Consider the following 23,435-nt stretch of genomic DNA (forward strand, 5'->3'; position numbering starts at 1 on the left):
TAATGGAGTAGTCAAAAGGCATTCGCCCACCTGATCCCTACCCTATTCAGCACTTGGATCTTCCCCAACTCAGCGTCAAGCTCGCCGTTTTAGGCTATGCTCAGCGCTCTGGTGCCCTTTGTGACGTCTATTGGGCCCCCTTGGACAGCACCAAGTCAAGCCCGGTTTTCACTAACACTGCAGTGGTTTGTCCCATCGTCGTCGTAAAATCTCCCCGAGAAGGTCATTTTATATACTACCTATATTACCTAGTAGGTGATTATATTAGTACTTATATTGCTACCTAAAGTAAAAGAGAGATATTTCCCATCAAGCCTGCTCCTAGCCAAACATCCTCAAATCTATAATTCCTCTTTCATCATCCTCCTCACATCTTCTCTACTTCAACCTCATCAGCCTCATCGTCATCTTCTTCCTCTACTACTTACTACATACTTCTTCTTCCTATCATTCCCTCCCGCCCGACTTTTATTTACCGTATTTGCCGCCCCACTCACGGACCCCCGAATCCATCCACCCGCTGCCTCGAAATTTTCTTGCCTCTGCCTCCTCTTCGCTGCCGTTCCGTCTGCCACGGCGGTACGGGCTCGGAAGCCCAAGGCGTCTCCACCAATCCCCATCTCTCCCCTTTTGCTTTTTTTTTCCCATTCTCAATGTACATACACAATTAACATTCCTTTCTACACTCCCCCCCTTGCTTCCGATTCATTTTCGTTTTTCTATATAGTATACTATGTAGGTACATAATGCTTAGTCGTACAGCACGGTACATCCCAAAATACACTGCAAACGCCCCGAGCACCACTGCTATGTACCTTGCTTTGAATGGAACCTTGTAACGCTACCGCGTGCTTATACGTCTTCTCGCTGACAGGATGCCATGTATACATGTAGGTATTCCCACAGGCCCGGAGCAGTCCGGGATGTTTTGCCATATGGCTGAGTAAACTCCCTGCAAACCCTAGTCCCTGACCCATCAGGCACTGAGTATTAGGCGCCTCTCTCTCTATTCATGATGCATGCAGGTCATAGAGCACAGATTCCCACACGCCCCTAGTTTCAGCCTACAGGCACATGCAAAAAGTAGCCCATGCTTGACTGATTGCCTCCCCCCTGATTCGTCCACCTTATCTTGAACGAGTACATATTTAGTAGGTACTACTAGTAGCAACACACCCAATGTTCACCAGCCTCGGGCAGCAATTTTGCTCGGATTACGGCCGGTACCTGCTCGTATCTGCTCGCATCTCCGAACGGCAGCTTCCTCGGCGGCTGAAAGTATACCCTATATCGTGGGTTTCCGACCTCATATCTGCCTTGCCTCTGTCAACGGGTCAATACGGAATGTCCAAGTCTTCGTTTCTTATCTCGACAATCTCGAAATCACCATGTATGATTGTTATGTATCTCATCAAAGCTTAGTTTGATCTCTTCATTTCCTTCCTCGGCTGACTATGGCTATTTCGATTCAATCCAAAAAAAAAAATGGCTCTCTTGAACTAAAAAGATCTTTCGTCGCCCTTCTAATCTTTTGCAATCGTGGCATCGTATGGCGTCTACAAATGCTTTGTCATGGTCTTGCATCTCTCGGCGTATATCTTAACTCAACCGCAGATCATGCCAACCTACAGCCCCCTGAGCTTTCCACCCTAAGCACCATGCAGGCCACAGCTTTTGTATGAGTTTGTAGCCGACTTTTTTCACATCTGTCTCCTTGACGCCTGTCCATCAGAGCTGCTCTCAGCCCTCATCCTTTTTTCACCCTCTTTCAACCAAGCCGCCGGAGGCTGGCATCTTCTCCCTTATGCTTTTTAGTAGCTTACTGGCAAATGATTCCTTACTGGTCCTCGCTGGTAATGAGTTTGGTGATCTTGCCGATGGCAATTGTTTGTCCCTGTGCAATGTTATTAGAAAAAGGAATCCAAAAGAAAGAAAGAAAGAAAGTCATCATGTAATGGGAGCATCTCTTCATACCTGGTCTCGGAGGGTGAAACGACCCATCTGCGGGTAATCCTCGAATTTTTCAACGCAAACCATACCAGCGCCTCCAGTCACCTGAAGTCTGGCAATGATGCTGTCGCCCTTCTTGGCGTGAGTGGGAGGAACCTTGCTCTTGCGGTTAGTGCCCTTCTGGAGCTTGTGTAGCAGCGCCGCAAAGGTGACCTCTTCGATGGCCGCATGTACGTGAAGCACGCAGTTGAATCCGGATGTGAGAATGCTCTTGAGGTCCAAAACCTTGATTTGCGCCTCGAACTCGGACACGCAGTGCACAAGTCGCTTCGGCGAGCAAAGCACAAATCCGGGCAGGATGTCTTCTTCTTCAATGCCCTTGAGACGCAACCGAACCTGGTCACCGCACTGGAGAATGGGCTGCTCCTCTTCCTGCTCTCCGTAGATGGCAGCCGTTTCCACGGGCTGCTTCCTAGGCATCATAATCAACGACATGCCCTTCTTGATAACTCCCGCCTCGATCTTGCCGTCGACCATGGTGCCCAGATCGCGGTACTTGGCATTGATGGGCATCATGAATGGTGCGTTGACCTTGCGCTCCAGAGCCTGCATGCCGTCAAGGTACTCCAGCAGTGAGGGTCCCTTCCACCAAGGGGCAACACCCTCTGGCAGTCGGTCCTTGATGTTGAGGGATTGCTGAGCGGCCACGGGCATGAAGTAGACGTCAGTCTTAAGGTTGTAGCCGGTTCCCTTCAAGAACTGCTGTAGTTTGGTAGTACACTCCTTGTAACGCTCCTCGGACCACTCCACCGTCGGGTCGTCCATCTTGTTGATCGCCACAATCAGCTTGTTGACACCTTGAGTCTTGGCAAGCATAGCGTGCTCACGGGTTTGTCCTCCTCTTTCGAAACCTGTCTCGTATTCGCCCTTTCGCGCTGAGATGACGAGAATGCCCACATCTGCCTGAGAAGCACCTCCAATCATGCTAGGGACATATGTCTTGTGGCCAGGGGCATCCAGGATACTGTAGCGTCGCTTCTCAGTCTCGAAGAAACCACGTCCAACCTCGACGGTCTTTCCCTTGGTTCGTTCTTCCTTGGTCAAATCCATGACCCAGGAGAGATACCATGACTCACGACCCAGGTCCTTTGCCTCCTTCTTGTACTTGTCCATGGTACGCTCGTCGACCATTCCGGTGGTCCACAGGATCGAGCCGCCCAAAGTTGACTTGCCTGCATCAACGTGTCCGATGAAAATGATGTTGACGTGCTCCTTTCCGTAGATTTCTTTGAGAGTATCATCGTCCACATCAGCTGCCTGCGCCTTGAGGACAGCATCGACTTCGCGCTGAGCCTTCTTCTCTCCGGCAGACGGGCTGGAGCGGCCAGATGATGGGTCGGGAGATGTCCTTCCAGAAGACTTGCCGCTGGCGGAACCCTTTCCTGCCTTCTCGCCGGTCTTCTCAATAGCCTTGGCTGCGGTAACCTTCTTGCCCGCATCTGGGGCGTTGGACGGCTCAGTCTTGGCCTCGTCCTTGGCCGGGGAAGGAGAAGAGGCAGCGGGAGAGCCAATCGACAAGACTTTAGCCTTGGGCTTTGCGTCGCCTCCAATGCTAAGCACCTTGGCACCTCCTTCGTTGGTAACAACAGGCTTGGGTGCGCTAGCAGCAGCGGCAGGCTTCTCGACGGGGAGCGACTTCACAGGGGCAGCCTGTGCAGCATTGTTCTGAGCGGGGGCTGCAAACTGCTGTTGTTGCTGGTTTCGCTGGCCTTGCTGTTGGCCTTGCTGTTGGCCATACTGAGGATAGCCCTGGCCTGCGATAGTAAAACGTGGTTAGTCCGTCAGTGGCAGTCAAAATAGGTGGACATGGCAAACATACCAAAGTTCTGGTTGTAGCCCTGGTTGTAACCACCGCTGTAGTTTTGATATTGCTGGTTGTACTGATCGAATCCCTGGCCTGCGCCATACTGAGGATAGAATCCCTGTGGTTGCTGATAGTACTGCTGCTGGTACTGTCCATATCCCCCGCCAAAGGCCTGGCCAGGCTGGAAAGTCTGAGCGGTGGGCTGGAATGAGGCAGCGCCAGGTCGGAAGCCGCCCTGGGAAGCAGCAGGGTTGACGTTGAGCTGCTGCTGAGCCTGCTGAGCGAGGTTCTCGTCCTGAGCAGCAGGATCGTCCTCCCAAGAATTGAGGTTCGACATGGTGGCGATTGCAATGTCTTTCTCGTCTGACCTTTGTTGGCGGGGCTGATCGTTCGAGAGTCGTCGACTATCCAACAGTGCTTCTCTCTGTCTATCGACCGCTTTGTGGCCTGGTAAATAGCACTGAAGAAGCGGGTGCCGTCGGAGACCTTTGGGTAGGCAGACTTAGGTCTTGGGGGTTGAAAGCGACGGTCGACGTCTCGCTGGTTTTATGGTGGAGGTTGTGAAAATTCGAGCCCCACCAAGGCAGCGACATGACATCGATAAAGAGCGTTGCATCAAGTTTTTGTGGAGGGGCTCTTACAGTGCATTTCCGCGTCTTGGGCACGGTATGCAGTTAGGTTTAGCGAATGACTTTGGCAGTGAGTCAACAGATGATCTCAATGCAATCTAATATAGGCTACAGTGAAACAAATTAATGGCGCAGAGCCTTAGAGTAGACATACTCACAGGCACAGAGCCATTTCAAGAGGCGAGTTATTGCTGACTCTTGCTTTGTGCTCTTATTCGTAGATACCTATCTGGCTTTTAGGCACCCTTGGGGCGGGTCTGAGTCAGAGAAGACTGTTCGCACTGTAGCTGCTTCGAGTCCGCTGAACAACCTACAGAATAGATATTTTATGCCAGTAAACGACCGCCGCTGCTTACGAGCCAAGCTCTCATCATGCCTTGAACTCAAATATTAATTTTTAAATTCGTCTCTCTCCTGTAATTCTCTCATGAAAATCGTTCCAACCACCGAATTGCAGCTATGGACGATTTTCTGGCAGCAGTTGGCGCCCAGGCCATGAGATACGCCATACGGTCTGGCATTGCCTTGACGTCCTCTTATGCCATCAACCAATGCTCTCGCCTGCTAAAGGCGGTCGATGACAAAAGTCTCCATTCCGAGCTCAGGTTGCTCCAAAAACAGCTGCATGGCAAAATTAAGGTATTGAAATTTATCCATCAATTTTTCTCTCGGAGAAAAAGAAGAATCCCTCCCCTTTCCCCCCTCTCATCTTTCTCATGCTGATCGTTAATGTTTAAGATTATCTCTCCTGCGATTGACCTTATTGAGTTCAAGTTAGTACTATCCACTTCTATCGTGATATTCATCGGCAGAGATGAACAGGTGCTGATGGGTTAGATCTGGGCGAGGAAACGTCTTTCTTGAGTCGGCTCTGCCTCTCGCAAAATCTCTTCACCAGCAAATCGTTTCTTTGGGCCGTCGTGTGGAGGGCGCCGCAGCAGTCGAGGAACATAATCACGATGTAGGAGAGAATCCACAAACCAAAGAGACTAACCATGATGCATTGAAGAGGGTAATTACAGATATGAAAAATCTTCTAGCTGAGATTGACAGGGAAATTCCTCTTTTGCAGTTGGCTATCTCAGCATCTGGCGAAAGCCTATCTACTTCACTCCCTGCTGGAATATCTCCTTCTCGACTGTTGCAGGCTAGTACTCTCTTGACTGTTGGAGATACGCAGCATGCACAGGATCCTCGAAAATCTGTACAAATTGGGCCTTCATTTACGCTGTCTGTATACATGCTATTCCTGGGGCACGCATCTGTATCGTCTGCACCTAGACATGAAAAGTCAAAATCGAGTTCGGGAAGCAGTAATCACCAAAGTAGCTCGAAAATCACAGACAAATTCCCAGTCTATGGCTTGGGCGAGCACGATAGAAAGCCTGTATGGCAGGAGGCAATACACAAGGCCCGGGTGAGGTTATGCAGGTCAGCATGCAGCCCAGCCATTGATGAACAAGGCTTCAATGAAGACACCTACAACGCATCTAACCTTGAGGCCGGCCTAAATTATGCCTATCACCTCGAAATCATCGAAGATTTGGACGATGGGCGGGCTCATGAAGGCGCCGCCTCGGCACAAGCATACAACGGCGTCTCAAAAGCCGGCATTCGTGAACAAATTCCGATCTATCAACTTGCCAAAATATTCTACACGGATACTGGTAGAATGCTCAATATTGGAGATGGAACTGAGGGAGAAAACAACCCAGTTCTGCTCCTCAAACGAGACATCAATGCATCTCAGCTGCCAAAACAAGACCCTGAGAGGTATGGAGATGTAGATAACTCTACGAATGACGATAGCGGTAGCCAACTAGGAGCAAACGAAGATGATCAAGCCGATGTAGACCGGCAGCTATTCGGAGAGTCGAAAGAGAAGCGGTTGTCTTTAAGAAGCTCCAAGGATGCTGAAGAGAGCTGCATCACCGCCTTCCCTAAACATCTGGATCCCGAATGGATAGCCTTTGAGGTGTTCGAGGAAGATGACGATCAGAGCGATACGAGTTCCATTTCCGGCCTTAACGCGGACTCATCCGATGAGCTCGATGGACGCGGCAATTCACCAGAGAAAACGCCATCACGGCTTCGCGCAGCCCTAGACTCGAGTTTGGTCTCTCAGATCAAGAATCTGTCCGTTCAGCCTAATTCACGCAATACTCTCACCTTGAGCTATTCAGATCCTAGCCTTGGTCGGCCATCGCGAGAGCTAGCAGCAGATTCGGCAAGAGAAGCGCAGGATTTCGTTTCGCGGTCACCGTTTGGCACTATCACGACGTCGCTCTCCCTAATTGAGATGCTCATTCGGCTCGCTGGCCTTCAGGAATTCCAACAGGCGTCCCATTTGTCAATTCCAGACCATATCTTGACGTTTTTCTTGGAGGAGACATCGACGACTGGGTTGACAGGCGAGGCTATGTGGAGGGCTAGGAGTGCAACAAAACGGCGGGTAGGGTTTGACCCGTACACTGATACAGCATAATGAATAGCAGATTGAGACTTGCTTTGTGGCACAAGGTTGAATAGAGAGGTAGAATAAAAAAAAAAACTTTGTAAGAATACTGTTGTAGCAGAGCTAGTTTACTAGGGCGATTTATGTCGTTGCCGATGCCACAAGTCGCATAGAATGGTGCGGAAAGGCGGTTCATAGTTGTCTACCGTTCGAAAGCCTCAACGTCACAGCACCAACATTTCTATGACGCATGTCGACCAGCTAAATGAACACCATCATCTATTACTTCAAGACTTGTGACAAATTTCTTATTGATTCGTTTTCTGGATCGATTTTCTTCTCCCTCTAAGCTGGCAACAGTGATGATTCCTTGATCAACAAATTGCCTGATTGTTGAGTTGTTGAGACGGCTCGCTTGCATAGGCTGCCACGTCAGCGCATGCCCCCTCGAGAGCTGGATCCTACCTCAGCGTCGGTTTCAGATGCATCATAAACCATATATCAAAGAGTTTTTTGTGAACTATTTCCACTTGTGTTTTCATCACTATCCGGCTAACACAAAAATGGCGCCTCTTATTCCTCGTCTGCATCTCTTTGAAATTGATGACCAGCCATGGTGAGAAGCTCCCGTACTAGCGCTGCTCTATCTTGATCTAGATTCGACACTTCGTCAATTCCACACAACTACAATATACAATTATAACGCAATTATCTAATAAATGAGCGAATATCTAGGTTCCCTGCATTTCTACGCAGTCGCATCCAGAATGCTCTCACTGCTGCTTGGAACTCCAATACTCCTCTTCAGCCACAGTCACCCGCGCGTATCGCTGCATCTACACTTATTCGTGAACTTGACAGCTCACTCTCATCTTACACCTTCATCGACTTCTGCGCCGGCGGTGGTGGACCTACACCAGCGATCCAGAAGGCCATCAACACTCATCTCAAAGCTGAAGGAGAGCCGCCAGTTGATTTCATCCTGACGGACTTGCATCCCAACGTGGGGGCATGGGAGAAGGTCGTGAAAAACTTTCCGCAAATAGCATATGAAAGGCAGCCTGTGGATGCGAGTAAAGCTCCTAACCACCTCGTGGAATGTCAAGACGGAAAAAAAGTGATGCGACTGTTCAACCTGGCTTTCCATCACTTTGGCGATGCCTTAGCGAGGGATATACTCAGAGATACAGTGAATACAAGCCATGGATTCGCTATATTTGAGCTTCAGGATCGTAGCCTCTCAAGCATGATTAGTGTCTTCATGCTCGGGGTTGCATCTGTAGTCATGGCACCGGCTTTCGCCTGGAAATGGAGAGATCCCATTTCTCTCGCATTCTCATGGCTTATGCCAGCCTTGCCATTTGTCTTGGTATTTGATGGAATAGTTTTATGCTTAAGGACAAGAACTCCAAATGAGATAGAAAGTCTCCTTCGTGGTTGCGGTGCAGACACGAGCTCATGGGAGATGCGAAGTGGTAAATGCAAGTTTATCTGGCCGTGTGGATATCTGAGTTGGGTTATATGTAGACCCGTCGAGAGGACTTGATAAGCTCTATATACAGGCAATGGGGTGAAAATTATAATCGTTGCAGCATGCGATTCCATATTTCAGCACAAAATCAGTTAGCGGAACCACCAATTTACGGATCCATTTAGACGTCCATCTGATTGCTTGCTCTTGATAGAATGCCACCAGCCTTTTGGAATGAATAAAGCATCGCCGGCAGACAGGTCTACCTCTTGCACGTCCAATGCCGCCGACTTGTCTTCCCACACAACGCCGTGAAGCATCTCCCTCTCTTCTCCTTCCATCATCTCGGTAGATCGGATTCGACTGTTTCCAGATTGCCGAAGCCGCATTTGTACGTTGTTATATATTTCAAGTCCTGCTTTGGGCGGCAGCAGCCTCACCACTTTGCTACTACACAGCTGGCAGAACAAGTTGGGATTCGGATCCCGATGCAGCGGGGTATAGGTCGGCTCAGTCCCTAGCCATATTGAAGAGCTGTATATATCGCCTCTCCCGACTTTGCGAATTAATTCTGGAGCTGGTACATCGCTCTGTAAAGAGCTAGGGAGGTCTGATAATAGAGACTGGGCAATGTAAAGCTGCACAGGCGGGTCTGCTCTTATCCTTTGGGCTTCATTGAACTCGAGTGCTTTGACCAGAAGCCTCAACGGTGCATAGAGCTGAAAGAACTGGTGATCGCGAGAGGCTTCTGAAGCAGCAGCAGACTGAAGAGCTACGGCCCAATCTCGATCAACAGCATCTTGGCTGTTTAACAAGCTATCATAGAGACGGGATATGGTCTCGGATCCTTGGAAGAAGGGCTTGATCAGCTCATAGGGGAAGACCAATTGGTGGAAAGAGTCTATGTAGGAAGCAAATGCCGTCTTCTCTTCGTCTTTTTTGAACCATTTATGGAAAGCTGGAAGAGCGTATGTAGGGGATGTATCAGGATCTGAAAAGACATACGGTCTTTCGGCCTTGAAGCTATCCTCGAACGTTAATCCATCTATGACGCCAGGTCTCTTCACTGGTGAATTGGTTGCGGAAGCAAGGCTGCGGAATGGCACATTCAGGATCGGAGGCTTCCACTTCGGTGTGCATTGAAGAATCTTGAAGCTCCTCTGCATTGTGGATATGTTACAAGCTGATAGGTGGTTTCAGAGGACAGAGGAGTGGCACAAGATAAGCACCTAATCGGTAGGATGCACTGGATCTACCATCGTTGTCGATGGGCGGAGAACAGAACACAAGCTGAGAGACGGTGCTGTTTACCCATAAACACGATCGGGGTCATTCCTTTGGTCAGTACTGCTAGGCAGTAGCTGCTACCACCCCATGCTTCCTTCTCTCTGCCAGTCCGTCCTAAATAAAGCTTCCTCGTGCCTGCCCACGGCTTGGAAGCGGCAGAATCTGTCACCGCCCGCCATAGCTCTTAGTCATGTTTTCTTCCCTCCTCCACCACAGCAAGCTCATCCATCCAACGCCACTGCTCTATCAATTGCGACTTTGGCCAAACCGCGCTGGCTGACCCGCCTATTCATCCTCTCAGACGCCCAGCCTTATCGCCCGAGCTCGAGTCCGACGAGGCTGCCACCAACCCGCACTGCTCTCGCTGCCTCCGCTCACCGGGAATACCTGCGCGATAAAGACTGGATTCAACCTGCCCTCGTTTTGACGCCACATCCCACGGATTTGCAGCACCGACCTGCCATCGCCTGCGTGGGCTTTGGATAGTGCCCAAAGCCTAACGTTTCGCGCCTAGGACGCTGCCATTGACGCCAGAAAATCACCCCGCCACGCCTCCTGCCTGCCTCTAGGCGCTAATCTGGACCCAAAGCCCAGCACCCTTACGCGACCTGCCACCTTCGCAAATTTATCGATAGTACCACCGCCAATCCATCCCACGAACGAACCCCACCTCAGCCAACCTCTTGCCTTATCTTCAGTCTTCAGCCTTTCGCCTTCAGTCCGCACGCAGCCCTTGATTGAGCGTTATCAATCGCTGTCCTTTCTTTGCCGATATCATGTCGACTTCTTCGGGAACGCCCGAGTCCTGGATTTCCAGCTTTTGCGCTCTGCCTGGCCATGAATACTTTGCTGAGGTTTCCGAGGAGTTCATCGAGGATGACTTCAACCTGACGGGTCTGCAGACCCAGGTTGCTATGTATAAGGAGGCGCTCGAGGTACGTGGCATATTGGCTATATCGGCCCTTCCATCTCCCTCTTCTTGGCATATGTTGGCCTGTTGTGATGCGGTTTTTCAATCCCAAATGTTGCTAACTCGTACCCCTAGATGATCCTTGATGTCGAGCCAGAGGATGATGAGGATGAAGACGAGGATGAAGAAGACGAGGATGAAAACGAATCAGGAGAGGACGCCGATCGCACAGGCATGCGACATGGCGCAGAACGGCGGCACCATAGCAGGATGGCCAGCGACCTATCTGTCATCGAATCATCAGCAGAGATGCTCTACGGCCTCATCCACCAGCGATTTATCTGCTCGCGCGTAGGCATCCAGCAAATGAGCGAGAAGTACGAGTTTGGTCATTTCGGCTGCTGCCCTCGAACACACTGCGAGCAGGCACGCACCTTGCCTGTTGGCCTGTCCGACATTCCCGGTGAAGACACGGTCAAATTATTCTGCCCATCCTGTCTCGACGTTTATGTTCCCCCTAATAGTCGGTTCCAAACTGTTGACGGCGCTTTCTTCGGTCGCACATTTGGAGCTCTCTTCCTCCTTACTTTCCCCGAATACGATCTCACCAAACGCGGTGCCGATGTGTTGTCAAGCACCAACTCCAAGGTACCTGAGGACGAGAGCATTCTCAACGGCATGTTTGCCAAAAATATTGCACCAGGCCTTGGTGGTGGGCACATCTACGAGCCCAAAATTTACGGATTCAAGGTCTCAGAACGAGCGAGATCAGGCCCCAGAATGCAATGGCTACGAGACCGACCAGAAGTTATCACCGAGCTGGATGAGGCACGGCTATACCACGAGCAGAACCCCGACTCTGACGAGGAAGAGGACGAGTCTATGGCTAACGGCCGGGCACTGGTCCGACGGCGACCGCCGGGCAACGCTCGCCTTCGCCAGCGACCAAATCACAGTGGTAGTCCTATGGCTCTGTCCGCCAACGGTGCCGAGTCTGAGCTGTAGCGTAGCGAAGCCTTACGTAGCGAGACTAAATGGAATTGGAAACGATATAAGCGCAAGACAGGGCAGATGAACATGATTCGTTCTCAACAAAGAGTTTTCCATATCATGACGCTATTTAATATGAAGAAAACTTCCAGACGAAAGAAGAGGCAGAGAGATAAGAGAGGAAATTACCATCAACCGTCGCTGTCGACCTCAATCCGTTGTGTACGCAAGCAAAGAGGAGGCGGACGGCTATCAAGAAAGTAAGGTATGGATGACATTGGGCATGCTTATGTGCACTTTTGGAATTCATTTCGTCTCTCTTCTCCCCAATTTCCCATATTGCTTAAGAAATGTAGGCTATGCGGTGTTCCTTCTCCTGTTCATCATGCTTGGGAAGAGCTGAGCCGAGGTGGCGTTGTGGAAGCTCATCAGTGACGGGCGGCTTAGAGGTTAGAAAAGGAATTAGTTCAAGGGATAACATTCAAAGAAGGTCAAGGGGTTGTGCACACGATTCAGTTAGTATGTTAGGAGAGACGGGTGGGATGATACCTTGCAGGATATGATTAGTTTTAATAATGCGGATGAATGCGAGGTCTTTTTTTTTTTCTTCATGAAGAATATGTATATTTATCTACCCGTTCCTGATCTCGTGATAGACATGTGCGTCCAGTATACCACAAGATCCGAAGACAAATGGCGTGTGTAAAACAAACATAAATTGACTGCCTTACTTATCTCCAACTCTGATATGACAGGCAGCCCACTCTCCCTGCAGATCCATCACCATAAAGTCTCCAAATTATCAGATATCCTCCTCATTTTCACTCCTAAAAGTAGCGTGCTTGTACACAGCGTTATATCACCTCATAGGAGATCCTTTACCCGGTGTCCAACTAACTCCGCTTCCAAACCCTCTTCCCCTCGCAGGCGTACTTGGCGGCCCAGGAGTAGGCGTCGGCGTGGTCCCATTCTCCACAGGCAAAGGAGGCGGCGTCTCTGATCTAGGGACGTCCAAAACGCCATCTCTTCTTGGGGGCTTAAAGTTCACGTCCCTCCCGGCGCGGTAAATATCCTGCAGCATCGCATCCAGGATCCCAGCGTCTTTGAACTCAAGGTATTTCCTGTACAGCTGGAGAGCCGTCCTGGAGTCTTCGATGGAGTCGTGCGTCTCCATTTGGATGTCTTCCTTGAGCAGGTACCATGCCAAGAAGGCGAGCGACAGCTTTCGCAGGCGTGACTTTAGGAAGAATAGGTCGATAGTATCGATGATTTGCGCTTTGGGGACATGGATGTTGATGACGCGGAAGTCTTGCTTCAGTCCGTGGCCCAAAAACTTGCAACCGAGGTTGAGTAGTATCCAAAGCTTCTTATATGCCACCTTTAGAGGCAGCAGGCTATGTTTTGTGGTGTGTGGGTTCAAATCATCTTCGGTGATGCCCGAATATGACGTTAAATAGTCGACGATGGGTTCTCTGATTGAAATATAGTCGTCGATGAAGGGCACTCCTTCGAATTCGCCCTGGCCTCGCACAACGGAGGCGCGAGCCAGTGCATAAACTATTGGCCGGATGGTTTCTCGTTCGCCATCCGAGTTCATTTCAATCTCTGGCTGTCGCACCGCAACAAATTCAGTGTCCAGTGCAATGATCGTTGATGGCCCAGGTCGCTCTGTTACTGGGTCCAGAAGCTTATATGTCTTATTCTCGGTACGTGAGCTGGGACTAGAAAAAGAATGTCAGCCGTGGTTGTCTTGTTATCCGTACCAATGATGGCCTAACTTACTTGAAATCTTGATATAGAAGTGATGTATCAATGTTGTTCTTCCAACTATTATCGATCTTGTTGTTTGCATTCTTAACCTGGAATGTGACAACAGAGGGAACTTTCCAAGAATTATTAAATGAAAGAGCTTCTTCTGAGCTCACGGAGCGAACTAGAAAATCGTTGAATAGGTGCCACTGGCTCTGACCGGGGGCGTTTGGTTCAGCATGAGCAACTATACAAAAGTTAGTAACAAAATAGAAGAACAGAGAAGGAGCACATTTAAGAGGACGAGTATCATACCATTAACCATGGCTACGAGATGCGGTTTTTGTGTCTGGCCACTCTCAATGTTGATAGCCATTCCAATCAAGGAATAAACTGTGATATTATGAATGCCACGTTGTAAGTGAAGCTTCAAATCTTCCCCCTCGTAGCAGAAGAACTGGCCCTGTTCGACGATGATGCCGATTTCTTCTGGTAACCAGCCAGGCGTGGACCAAAGCATTCGATGATCCGAACTGGTAATTGCGGTATTGAGCATCAGGACATCTGGGACGCTGTGGATGGTTTTTCTAGTTGCAATGGTTTGATACCGTTGGCATCTTCCGCACCATCCCTTCGAAGTTGTCTCTCTCTCCACGCTGCTCTTAAGAATTTGGGAGAAAGTGGTGCGAGGAATCTTGTTGTTTCGACCTGGGGCTTTCTGGAAAATTGTGTCAGAAAATAATGGCTGGGAGAACTGAGGCTATTCAACTTACAAGAGGTGGATAAAGCAAATCGTTTACATATGTCGACCCAGGTCGGGTATACTCGCTTCTGCAATTCATACATCTAATAGAGCTAGTTGCTTTGGTCGCCAACACCTATATCATGGTTAGCTTATAAAAGTTCCCACGAGAAATATTGGGTATTTACCTGATCCATCAATGGCGAAGCTGGAGCCATAGATTTATAGTCGCCAGCAATTCTCTCCAGTAGGAATCGGGTTAGCCCCTGTAGCATTACGTTTAGGGATGATCCATGTGTATCCTCTTCCAGCAATCCCAAAGGCGCAGCTAAGGTTATTGTCAGCAATCGAACAATAGAATTTTGGTTGATAATGGGAGCGGGATTGAGTCTAACCTTGAGGGTGGCTGCTGAGAGTCTTGAGCATATTAGTAGCCTGGCAGATTGATCCTTCTGCTTTCTGAAGCATATCGAAAAGAAATCCCAGCTCGCAAAGGAGGCAGACCTCGCTCACACAGGCTGTAGCTGCATGTTGTAAAGCCAAGTTTCGAATTAAAGATGTGAAGTGCATGATTTGAAGGAGCGAGTTGGCGTACGAGTTCGATATATGAATCTCGAGGCCAGAGTATCGTGTGGTATTATAAAAGCTGTCTTGTAAGCCCGGGGTTCAAACGCAAAGATATATTCATTTACATACCCAAAATCGAAATCATCGACACCAAATTTACTGTATTTGATCTCGACGTTTCTATACATCATCGGAAATTCTGATTTTCTGCTCTCGATTTCCAACTCTGCAAATGGATTCGAGAGTTCATCTGCCTTTTCTGCAGAAGTCAACGAGTCCGATTTAGCAAAATCTCGAGCCTTTTCGCTAAGAAACTTTGGAGCTTTAAGGCCAGAATTAGCGGATTTGTTCGAGCTCCGAGTATCTTCAAATTGGTTCCTGCGAAGGCCTCGTGTATTTCGACCGTAGAGCCCAAAGTCGGCAGATTTAAGGCTCGCAAGGAACTGCGGATCAAATTTGACTGGGGGGGCTCCAACATCTGAGATCAGTTCAGGCCACGCAGAGGCAAGTGTTTCTCTGTAGTATGGCAGGCCGATAGAATTAAAAGGGCTACGTCGCATTAGCCTATATACCCATGAACACAAAAAAAAATATAGCATGCAACTTACGTTTCGGGAGTCCATTCTATAGGTTGAATCGCGTCTTCGGTTGTGGCGAATTCCATGGGAGTAGGTAAGTCAACGAAATGGAGTTTGGATGGCGATCCCCATAGATGGATATAGCATTCTGCATCGGTGAGAGCCATAGCCTCGCCGGAGGGGGCAATCTCAAACATGCTGAGGTAACTCAGCACATTGGCCTGTCGTACATTACTGGTGTTAGGGTTCATGAGGTCCACCACATGCATCTGGCCGCTTTGAGACACCACAATGCTGGTCGTGAGCATGCGCGGGTGCATGCGTACATATGCCGCGCCGGCAGGGAACGGGATCGGCGGCATCGATGTCATCTTCTTGATATCGAAAACGTTGAGAAAGGGATCCAACATGTAATTCTGCCCCTGGCGAAGCGAGTAGCCGCATGTAACGATGAAATCGTGTTGAGCATCCATGTCATTGATTAAGGCTGAGTGAGCATTCCAGGTTTTGACGATGGCGAAGGTGATGGGATCCAAAAGGTGTACTGATCCGTCTCTCGTAGCTGCGCATATATAGCGCCCGCGTTTCATAATCAAGTATTGATGGTCCGTTCGAACCTGCATGACAGTTAGAATCAGACACACCCGGCGTGGCTTCATGGCTCTTTCTTACCTGTTTGACGACTTCCCCCTTAATGAGGTCAATAACAAACATGCTGTTTTGTAGACCGGCGGCTATGATCTCTGCCGTTCCCTTTGAAGTGAAACTCATGCACTTCAAGTCTTTCATGTCATCGTGCCTGGATGGTCATCAGTACCTTGGCTCGCCCAGAATGCAGTATTGACTGTCCACACACCTGATATGCCACATGGTGGGCCCTCTCCTAGATGCCATATGCACATCTTTGGCACCCAATGTCACAACACCTTTATCGTTTGTTAAAATCTGCCGAACTGGCCCGTCTGCGGCTTGATGCGCCTTGAAGGTGGAGTATCGTTGAAGCTCGGTGCCCAGAAAGGAAGTGACTCGACCCTGTCAGATGTTAGAAAAAGTATGGGAAAATAGGCGGTTTGCGACTTGTTCGATCGTACATATTCGTTACCAGCCCAAAGAAGCTCTTGGGAGGTGTCAAAGGTCATTGTCGTTACTTGTGTCGGCAGCGCATGAACGCCCGGAGGCGGAAATGGAATGCGAGCGACCTGTCAAGAGTAGCAGACATGTTAGTGCCATGAAGAATAATACTCGTAGTGGTCGAGGACGAAATAGCGACAATAGGCAGGCAGCGCAATAGCTCTGGCGACAGCTATCGGCGACGATAACCACGTACCTCATCCCAGTCTCCGTCCATTGTGGCGATTTGCTCATTCTCCCCGGTACCAAAGCCCGTGTGGAAGGTCGCAATGGTACCGCAAGCCCTGCAGAGGCTCCACGGGAGTCCAAGCTAAGAATGCGGGCTCAATCGACAGAAACGCGGCAAAGAACTGCTTCTAACACCACGATATCGCTGAAGTCGGAGGGACGCGACCACCCGTTAGTTAGGAGGGGCAGTGAGGTCACTAATTTTATCCGATGTAACTCCGAGGCCTACCCTGGGAGCTGCAAAAGTTCGAGATGTTTGGGTGTGCAGCTGGAGGAAATGGATGATGAGAAAGGGAATGGGGGAATGGAAAGGGGATAGAGGTTTATTTATGCAGCTGGATGATGGGCTTGTTTGTTTGTTTTGAGGTGGGTAATTGGCACATCTATAAGTTTGTGGTAAGGTTCTGTGAACTGCCATAAGCTCAATCAGTGGCTGGTTTAAATTGTGCCGCGAGCTTCGCTATACATGTAGAACGGATCTGCTCTGATACCTACTAATTAATGTTCTACATTACGGTATACTCTTCCCCCTAGGGCGAGCCATAGAAAGAGTTAAATAAAAGAGTTGCGGGTTACCCAGCAACGGCCCTAACAAAGTTATCTGATATTGGTATTATTTCGCCGAAGCTGGTTTTCGAGGCTGCGAGAAGACGGCCGAAAAAAGGAGAAGAGAAGCTAAAGCGGGAATGGCCTTGGCAAAAAAAAAAAAAAAAAGAGGAAAAACATCTGAGGCTATAAACAGCTTTTTTTTATTTCATTTCTAGGGACTTGGTATATAGTAAAATTGACGGCATATGCGCCTTTTGGCCTCCCTGGTAGCCAGACGATATTCTCCCCCGATTGCTCCACCTCTACCTTCCACTTCGTCCTCGTTAATTCTCCAATCTCGTCCCAGAGCCGCTGAAAACTCTCCTGGTTGTGGAGATAGGGTGAGGAATCATCCTTTTCAGGCTTATGAGTAGAAGTGACGCCGACGTGTCGGCCGTATATGAAAGCGTTGCGTATCTCGGGCTGTAGAAAGCCCACCAGTCGCTTTCCGATGTATAGCTGCTGCTTCCAGCTAAATAGATGGAAGAAGCTGCCAGCATGAATGATGCTGATGTGGCCGTTGAGCTCATCTAGCCTCAGATCGTCGGGGTCCGTTATATCTCCAATGGTAAAACGGGCACCCAAACTGCTCCTGTCCTGGAAGAGGTCGTATCCTGACGATATCAACTGAGAGCTGGAGTCGAGCCCGAATAATCGTGATCCGTCAACGCCGTCATCTCGAAATTGCCTTAGCGCTTGGCCAAGCCCGCAACCTAGATCAAGTAGAGTATCTCGAGACTGAGATAATCTGAGCCGGAAAAGGGCCTGCTGGTAGCGAGAGTCGTTGGCGTCATTCAACGTCAAGAATTTCCATCGCCCAATAAAGGGCATTCTAGCATACGCCCATGCTGCCTCGCGCTGTGAGAACCCGCAAAATCAGCAAGTGAAGACCCGACCACCGTGAGCGCAAATAGCTTACAATCCTGATAAGATGAGAGTCGATTTCCTCGGAGGGAATCCTGCTGTATCGGACGAGTAAATCGCGGATTGGAGTGATGTTATCCGGGAGGCCAGGCATGAAGGCCCATTTTTGTAGCTCTAGGATGTCCATGCAATGAGATGGCGGCGACGTCCAAGGGAAGAAGCAGGGTGAGAAAGCTATCACTGGATGCGAGATTGATCGGATCACCGGAGTGCAGAGATGCAGATAACTATCTTCATGGCCTGGACGCGCAGCGCGCGGGATTCCATCAAGCAGGATTTCAATAAAGGCCCTCCATGGTGACGGATCAGCTTTTAGTGCACTCCTGAATGCAGGTGTCAGTCGATGTTTGGAAATGGCATCGATGCAAGGGCATCGCAGGCATGACGGTCAAGGTTGATGAGCTGGTAAAGGAGGCTTGAAACGCATCCGAGGTACTACTAATACCCCATTGACCCCGGCCCAGAGGAAGCAGGGCGCGAGGGATGCTCTAAAAAAAGCCGGCGATGTTGCTACGCCGATAGCGGTAGAGGTTGACTGCCTAATTTTGTCTTCCCGCGCGGATAGGAGCTGTATCAAGATTAAATGGCTGCTGACTCAGAGCGCAATGCCGACTGGCCGACTATCTGCCGAAGCGCTATGCTTATCAGCCAATTTGCTTATGGTATGCCATTTCCACGCCTGGTCGCTCCGTCTCCACAATGCCGCAATGCCGCAATACCGCACAGACAAGCCAAGATGCAATGAGTGGCTGACTCATCCTTCAAAAGCAGCGCTGCGGGAAAAAAGAGGGGCTGCGGTTGAGCCGAGCATTTTCCGCCTGGTTTCGGAGAAAATTCTTTTCCCTCCTCCTTCTCTACTCGAAAGAGCGAAGAGCACACCAACATCCCGTCGCCTATTCCCACGCGGCGACGAGTTATTCCTTTCCGTTCAAACGGCCCAGTTTCGCAATTACCATCCTCCGTATTCCAATGCGATAGAGTGTAAGTCAGCCGTGCAGCTCGCCATCAAGCCAGGCACCAGACCAGCAACAAAAGACTTTCTATATGGACACGCTGTCGAGTGACAAGCTGACAATGGCTTCAGTATCCGTGTTGCATCGGCGCCAGATCGCCTCCAACAGTCGCGTAACCGCCGCGTCTGGCTTTTCGGCCACAGCTTTGCGTAGTTTGCCTCAGAGCACAGAGTGCCAGCACTTCTGCCTATCCCTTGCCTGAGACTGTCCTAGGTCTTCATTAACGATTCTCATTGGCCTCTTCCTTGGCAGCCATGAGCCCAGGCCGTGAGGGTGAATCGGAAGAAGCCACTAATATGTCGTACCCATCCCCGGGTGCCGAGGCCCTTGATGCAGGCCCATTCTATCATACAAGCACTCGCGATGAAGCGCATGAGCATCATGATCATGAGGAGCACCAGCCGCCGCATGATCAGCATGACCCCAACCAGGTCCACGCACCAGAGCAGGACCATGGCCAGGTGCCTACACATGAGCCATCTTCTCCCCAGCATCACATCGCAAGACCCCCCAACCTGGAAGAGCTTCAATTGGCGGCTCAGCTTGGGCAGGGCTTGGCTGGAACAGCTCTAATTCCGGCCACCGACCCCAATATGAACGTGGAGGATCCCAGCATGCGTAACATTATGCCACCTGAGCCGGACCAGCATCAAACACCATCGTACGTCCATGAGGCACCCACATCTGATCATATGGTCACGCATACCATACCCGTTCCCGTGGGACCGCCGCTGCCGCCGCAGTATTCCATGGGAGATGGTATCCCTCCGCGAAAACGATCAAAGGTGTCTCGTGCTTGTGATGAATGTCGACGAAAGAAGATTAAATGCGATGCTCAGTCAGATACCGGCGAGAGTCCCTGCTCTAGCTGTGCTCGGTCTTCCATGCGATGTCTGTTTAGCCGCGTTCCCCAGAAGCGTGGCCCCAGCAAGGGGTATGTCTTTTATCTCTCTTCTCGTTCTCTCTCCCCTCTCCCTATGGCGGGCATAGTATCTTGTGTTATGCTAATGCAAGATATAGATATATCAAGGAACTAGCGGACAGAATACATAGCATCGAGAACAAGCTGGAGTCTGAGGGTAGCCTTACCCAAGACGAAATTGACCGACTTCTAACGCCAGGGAGCCATCGCGCTTACAACGGCTTAGTCCCTGCTGAGGAAGCAGGTCGGAAGAGAGCATTTTCGAGCATATCGGCGAGTGACTTTAACGCAGCTGCTCCGCGTCAAGCACCATGGGGCCCAGAGCCACGGCCAATACTCCCGGCGCCCGCATCTTCGGACACCTTTGCAGGAGCAGGGTATGCCAACAATTCGCTTGCCCCTCAGCCTGCTGCTGTCAAGGCGGAAGCAGCTCCCCAAAAGCCACCCGTTGCGTCCATGGACTCGCAGATAGTAGACACAGAAGAAGTGCCAGAGGTTGATGAAGATTCTTTGCATGAGTAAGCGCCATCCCATCTCTCCAATGCTTCATAGAGCCAGAGCTAACGGGTTATAATAGCTATCTCGCCCATGTTCAAGCCATATATCCCATACTGCCAACTGGAAAAGCAAGGATCCAGTCTTTGCTGTCACAGTGCCCCTCGTCTGTAAGGACAGCATTTATCACAGCACTTCAAGCGATAGGCCAATCATCAGGGGACACGCAAACTGCGAGCTCCCTTCTTCACGAGTGGGAGAGTAGTGAGGCGCCACACTCGCGCGCCACCGATATTGTCCATGCCCAAACACTTCTCCTCTTGATAATCGATGCGGACTGGCGGTCTTCGTCGCAGCTACCATTTCTTCTGGCAAGGGCAGTAGCGCTCGCCAACACAATGAAGTTGTGGAAATTTACGCCAATCGAGTCGGCTTCAGAGTCGGATTCAGATGACCAGCTGTGTGTGCGGATTTGGTGGTCTCTTGTACTTATGGATCGCTGGCATGCGGCTGGAACCGGAAAGCCATCGCAGATCCCCGATAGCAGCGTCGTGGCACCGGCTGGACTGGAGAACACCGTGGGTGAGGTGTGCTATTACTTGATTCGTAAGTCTATTACTTTATTCTTATATCAAGAGATATTGCTTCTTGTTGCTAATGACAATCTCATTAGGTCTATCAAAATTATTGAATCGGATTGCATTCGTTATTTCTACAATGCAGCCGGGAACATCTACCGCTGAACCAGCCATGGCCGCTATTCTGGTGGATTACATTGAGAATTATCGAGAAGATCTTCCAGGTCACATCGAGGCTGTATCATATCCTCTAGTACATCTTGCGTATTGGCACTGCAAGCTACTAGTGACACTTTTAACGCCTGGAGCTACACCAACGGAAACACTGTGGCCAACCTCTGAGCTCGCCACTTTACTGCTGGCAAACGCTCATCTTAGAAGCCCTTTCACCAATCACTTTGTGTCTCTAGTTACTATGTCGCTGGCCAGACTCGCCAAGATGGACAGCTCTCGCGAAGGCGCTACTAGACTCATGAAGGAGATCCTGGAAAAGCCTACTGGAGGCCACTGGGATAGTGTAAGAGAAAAGTTGACAGAGCAGCTGCGGCCAACATCATCAGTGGAAGCTACTGCAAGCCAGGGCTTACAGCACCTGGCAGATTTGGCGACAGCACATGAAGGCATTGCGCCTGGATCAGATGATATCGCATTTGGTCACACGTTGGCATCGGGCTATCTAGACGTCGCTTAAAGAGAAACAGAAGATTCCCATTCCTTCTGGCCAGATTTCAGCCTGAGCCAATCTGACACCATTTTTGTGGAGGTTACCAGCCAGATTTCGAATGTATAAAACGAATGGCTGGTTTTTACTATTCCTACTCTCCTTCTTCCCCTTATTTCTTCCTTTTCTCTTCATCTTTTCGTGTGTACTACAGGCGGTGCTCTAGCACTGGGTCTAAAAAAAGCGTGGGACTGGCGATAATGGGCGATGATGGCTTTGGATCGATGATGATGCCACGGCTTTACGGTGGCTTATGATATTGTTACAAGGAAGACAGAGGCTAAAAGTTGTCTGCGTATATGTTGTACTAGGCAGATTAATAGCAGTGTAATGAAAGGCAAAAAAAGAGGAGAGAGGTGTAGCATTAGCATCCCCTTGCGTGTCAGATACATGATTCCCCATAGGCAGGAATAGTTCGATCGGTGAGGCTGAGATGGCCCATGGGGCGGGAAGGACATGGTCGTGGATCCCTTCCTACACTACTGTAGTATAGTTGGCTGAGCTGAGCTGAGCCACCGTCATGGCCCTGGCCTTGGTACGGCACGGCAGTTTCATTTGATGCAGCGTCTGATACGCACGCTGCCTGTTTGACTTAAAACAAGCCACGGCCATGTGCGGTAGTGAAGCAGCCCCAGGCGTCGTAATCAAAAGTCAGCTCGGTTGAACATTCACTCCATCCCCCTTCCGCGGGGATATGCATTCCACCACCCTTACTTAGTAACTGCTGAAGCTTCGTCCTGCTCAACAGTTTTTACATGTAAGCTATCTATCGTGTAAGCCACTAAGCTCTAATCCTTTACGACGACCGACCACGTAAACGCTCTTCTATATCTAACGCCTAGCGATGTAGATAGTTTCCTCCTAGAGGCGAAAAAAATCGGATGTCACCTAGGCCCCCCTAGCTTCTGGCTACAATCTACCTAGGAGGCTTTTCGTCTATTCCCACCTTTTTTCCCCTACCCACGCCAAGATCAGCCACTTGGCATGTCACGTCTCGAACGAGACTGGTCGCTTTGTGTTGAGAGCCTCTAAGGCGGGTTTTGTTTGTCCCACCCTAGCCCTCAGCGCCTACATGGAAGGGAGACGAAAACGAAACGCCCACTGTCTCTCTGTGTCTCTCTCTCTCTGCGCCTCTTCTCGCCCGTTTCTTCACTCTTTTAAAGAGGAAATATATTGCAAGGGCTGAGAATACTCTCCCCTAGAATATCATCTAAAAATTGGAAAAAAAAAAAATAATGATTATTAGGTATTTATTTTCACGGACCAGAGACCGTCTATATCAAACCATTGCCGCGTTTCAACTCCCCTCTTCTCTCCATAACCAAAAAAAAAAAAAAATCTCCACACAATTCCGGCTATTCTCTACCGTAGAGCGTTCTCCTCCTCCTTGTTTCAAGGCTCCAAAACAATCTTTTGTGGAAACTGCACAGTACAACACTGCCAGATGCAACAGAGGCAGAACAACCGCCTACTTGTAGTTTTATCCACTTGAACGGCCTAGTTTCGCTGTCCGTCCAAGTTACTATTTCTTAGCAAGGCCAAGCCGTTCCTTGTCCCCTTAGTAGCCGTTCCGGTTTCTCCCCGATAGTAGTATACCTTATTCTTTCTATACCCGCATAGCGAGTGGGCTTCCACATACAAAT

General features: G+C 49.8%; 9 protein-coding genes across 10 annotated transcripts; 5 read left to right on the plus strand and 4 right to left on the minus strand.

The window, feature by feature from the left end:
• Positions 1-1,056: 1,056 nt before the first annotated feature.
• SUP35 (translation termination factor GTPase eRF3) lies at positions 1,057-4,349 on the minus strand. The gene is made up of 3 exons (XM_024903461.2): positions 3,830-4,349; positions 1,975-3,764; positions 1,057-1,894 (listed from the first exon to the last, which is right to left on the minus strand). The coding sequence occupies exons 1-3, from the start codon at positions 4,149-4,151 to the stop codon at positions 1,838-1,840; spliced, it is 2,169 nt and encodes a 722-aa protein (XP_024763962.2). The 5' UTR covers positions 4,152-4,349; the 3' UTR covers positions 1,057-1,837.
• Positions 4,350-4,782: 433 nt separating this feature from the next.
• Positions 4,783-7,169, plus strand: TrAFT101_012004 (uncharacterized protein). Its single transcript, XM_024899299.2, has 3 exons — positions 4,783-5,082; positions 5,182-5,216; positions 5,281-7,169. Exons 1-3 carry the CDS (start codon positions 4,903-4,905, stop codon positions 6,926-6,928), a joined length of 1,863 nt encoding a protein of 620 aa, XP_024763963.1. The 5' UTR covers positions 4,783-4,902; the 3' UTR covers positions 6,929-7,169.
• Positions 7,170-7,374: 205 nt separating this feature from the next.
• On the plus strand, positions 7,375-8,656 carry TrAFT101_002847 (uncharacterized protein). Its single transcript, XM_024906100.2, has 2 exons — positions 7,375-7,514; positions 7,634-8,656. Exons 1-2 carry the CDS (start codon positions 7,381-7,383, stop codon positions 8,442-8,444), a joined length of 945 nt encoding a protein of 314 aa, XP_024763964.2. The 5' UTR covers positions 7,375-7,380; the 3' UTR covers positions 8,445-8,656.
• Positions 7,426-9,832, minus strand: TrAFT101_002848 (uncharacterized protein). Its single transcript, XM_024899446.2, has one exon. It carries the CDS (start codon positions 9,533-9,535, stop codon positions 8,522-8,524), a length of 1,014 nt encoding a protein of 337 aa, XP_024763965.1. The 5' UTR covers positions 9,536-9,832; the 3' UTR covers positions 7,426-8,521.
• CKB1 (casein kinase 2 regulatory subunit) lies at positions 9,827-12,219 on the plus strand. The gene is made up of 2 exons (XM_024899347.2): positions 9,827-10,591; positions 10,702-12,219. The coding sequence occupies exons 1-2, from the start codon at positions 10,433-10,435 to the stop codon at positions 11,569-11,571; spliced, it is 1,029 nt and encodes a 342-aa protein (XP_024763966.1). The 5' UTR covers positions 9,827-10,432; the 3' UTR covers positions 11,572-12,219.
• PAN2 (poly(A)-specific ribonuclease) lies at positions 12,166-16,680 on the minus strand. Its single transcript, XM_024904970.2, has 12 exons — positions 16,520-16,680; positions 16,284-16,391; positions 16,049-16,224; positions 15,865-15,991; positions 15,223-15,809; positions 14,744-15,163; positions 14,443-14,693; positions 14,236-14,375; positions 14,079-14,183; positions 13,621-14,023; positions 13,339-13,552; positions 12,166-13,277 (listed from the first exon to the last, which is right to left on the minus strand). The coding sequence occupies exons 1-12, from the start codon at positions 16,538-16,540 to the stop codon at positions 12,416-12,418; spliced, it is 3,414 nt and encodes a 1,137-aa protein (XP_024763967.2). The 5' UTR covers positions 16,541-16,680; the 3' UTR covers positions 12,166-12,415.
• Positions 16,681-17,279: 599 nt separating this feature from the next.
• TrAFT101_002851 (uncharacterized protein) lies at positions 17,280-18,574 on the minus strand. 2 transcript variants are annotated; one of them, XM_024907620.2, is made up of 2 exons: positions 18,059-18,574; positions 17,280-17,997 (listed from the first exon to the last, which is right to left on the minus strand). In XM_024907620.2, the coding sequence occupies exons 1-2, from the start codon at positions 18,188-18,190 to the stop codon at positions 17,284-17,286; spliced, it is 846 nt and encodes a 281-aa protein (XP_024763968.2). In that variant the 5' UTR covers positions 18,191-18,574; the 3' UTR covers positions 17,280-17,283. The 2 variants fall into 2 exon arrangements, with proteins under 2 accessions (XP_024763968.2, XP_065982821.1); XM_066126714.1 differs by having other exon boundaries at positions 17,280-18,574.
• A 72-nt stretch (positions 18,575-18,646) lies between these two features.
• TrAFT101_002852 (uncharacterized protein) lies at positions 18,647-19,278 on the plus strand (the record flags this gene model as incomplete). Its single annotated transcript, XM_066126715.1, has 3 exons — positions 18,647-18,725; positions 18,832-19,044; positions 19,148-19,278. 3 exons carry the CDS (start codon positions 18,647-18,649, stop codon positions 19,276-19,278), a joined length of 423 nt encoding a protein of 140 aa, XP_065982822.1.
• A 52-nt stretch (positions 19,279-19,330) lies between these two features.
• On the plus strand, positions 19,331-21,762 carry TrAFT101_002853 (uncharacterized protein; the record flags this gene model as incomplete). The annotated part of the gene is made up of 4 exons (XM_024899524.2): positions 19,331-20,010; positions 20,097-20,516; positions 20,576-21,099; positions 21,167-21,762. The coding sequence occupies 4 exons, from the start codon at positions 19,331-19,333 to the stop codon at positions 21,760-21,762; spliced, it is 2,220 nt and encodes a 739-aa protein (XP_024763969.2).
• Between the last annotated feature and the right edge of the window lie 1,673 nt (positions 21,763-23,435).

This window comes from Trichoderma asperellum, chromosome 2 (genome assembly GCF_020647865.1).
Source record: "Trichoderma asperellum chromosome 2, complete sequence".
NCBI lineage: Eukaryota > Fungi > Ascomycota > Sordariomycetes > Hypocreales > Hypocreaceae > Trichoderma > Trichoderma asperellum.

Excerpts from the sequence above, each read along its gene's own strand:
- SUP35 (XM_024903461.2), bottom strand. The coding sequence starts at position 4,151 with ATGTCGAACCTCAATTCTTGGGAGGACGATCCTGCTGCTCAGGACGAG. Across the intron at positions 3,765-3,829 it reads GGGCTACAACCAGAACTTTG|GCCAGGGCTATCCTCAGTAT; the intron begins GTATGTTTGCCA and ends TTACTATCGCAG. Across the intron at positions 1,895-1,974 it reads GTTTCACCCTCCGAGACCAG|GGACAAACAATTGCCATCGG; the intron begins GTATGAAGAGAT and ends AACATTGCACAG.
- TrAFT101_012004 (XM_024899299.2), top strand. The coding sequence starts at position 4,903 with ATGGACGATTTTCTGGCAGCAGTTGGCGCCCAGGCCATGAGATACGCC. Across the intron at positions 5,083-5,181 it reads AGCTGCATGGCAAAATTAAG|ATTATCTCTCCTGCGATTGA; the intron begins GTATTGAAATTT and ends TTAATGTTTAAG. Across the intron at positions 5,217-5,280 it reads ATTGACCTTATTGAGTTCAA|ATCTGGGCGAGGAAACGTCT; the intron begins GTTAGTACTATC and ends CTGATGGGTTAG.
- TrAFT101_002847 (XM_024906100.2), top strand. The coding sequence starts at position 7,381 with ATGCATCATAAACCATATATCAAAGAGTTTTTTGTGAACTATTTCCAC. Across the intron at positions 7,515-7,633 it reads GAAATTGATGACCAGCCATG|GTTCCCTGCATTTCTACGCA; the intron begins GTGAGAAGCTCC and ends GCGAATATCTAG.
- TrAFT101_002848 (XM_024899446.2), bottom strand. The coding sequence starts at position 9,535 with ATGCAGAGGAGCTTCAAGATTCTTCAATGCACACCGAAGTGGAAGCCT.
- CKB1 (XM_024899347.2), top strand. The coding sequence starts at position 10,433 with ATGTCGACTTCTTCGGGAACGCCCGAGTCCTGGATTTCCAGCTTTTGC. Across the intron at positions 10,592-10,701 it reads TGTATAAGGAGGCGCTCGAG|ATGATCCTTGATGTCGAGCC; the intron begins GTACGTGGCATA and ends TCGTACCCCTAG.
- PAN2 (XM_024904970.2), bottom strand. The coding sequence starts at position 16,540 with ATGGACGGAGACTGGGATGAG. Across the intron at positions 15,992-16,048 it reads CCCACCATGTGGCATATCAG|GCACGATGACATGAAAGACT; the intron begins GTGTGTGGACAG and ends ATGACCATCCAG. Across the intron at positions 15,164-15,222 it reads ATAGAATGGACTCCCGAAAC|CCCTTTTAATTCTATCGGCC; the intron begins GTAAGTTGCATG and ends AATGCGACGTAG.
- TrAFT101_002851 (XM_024907620.2), bottom strand. The coding sequence starts at position 18,190 with ATGGACATCCTAGAGCTACAAAAATGGGCCTTCATGCCTGGCCTCCCG. Across the intron at positions 17,998-18,058 it reads ACTCTCATCTTATCAGGATT|CGCGAGGCAGCATGGGCGTA; the intron begins GTAAGCTATTTG and ends GGGTTCTCACAG.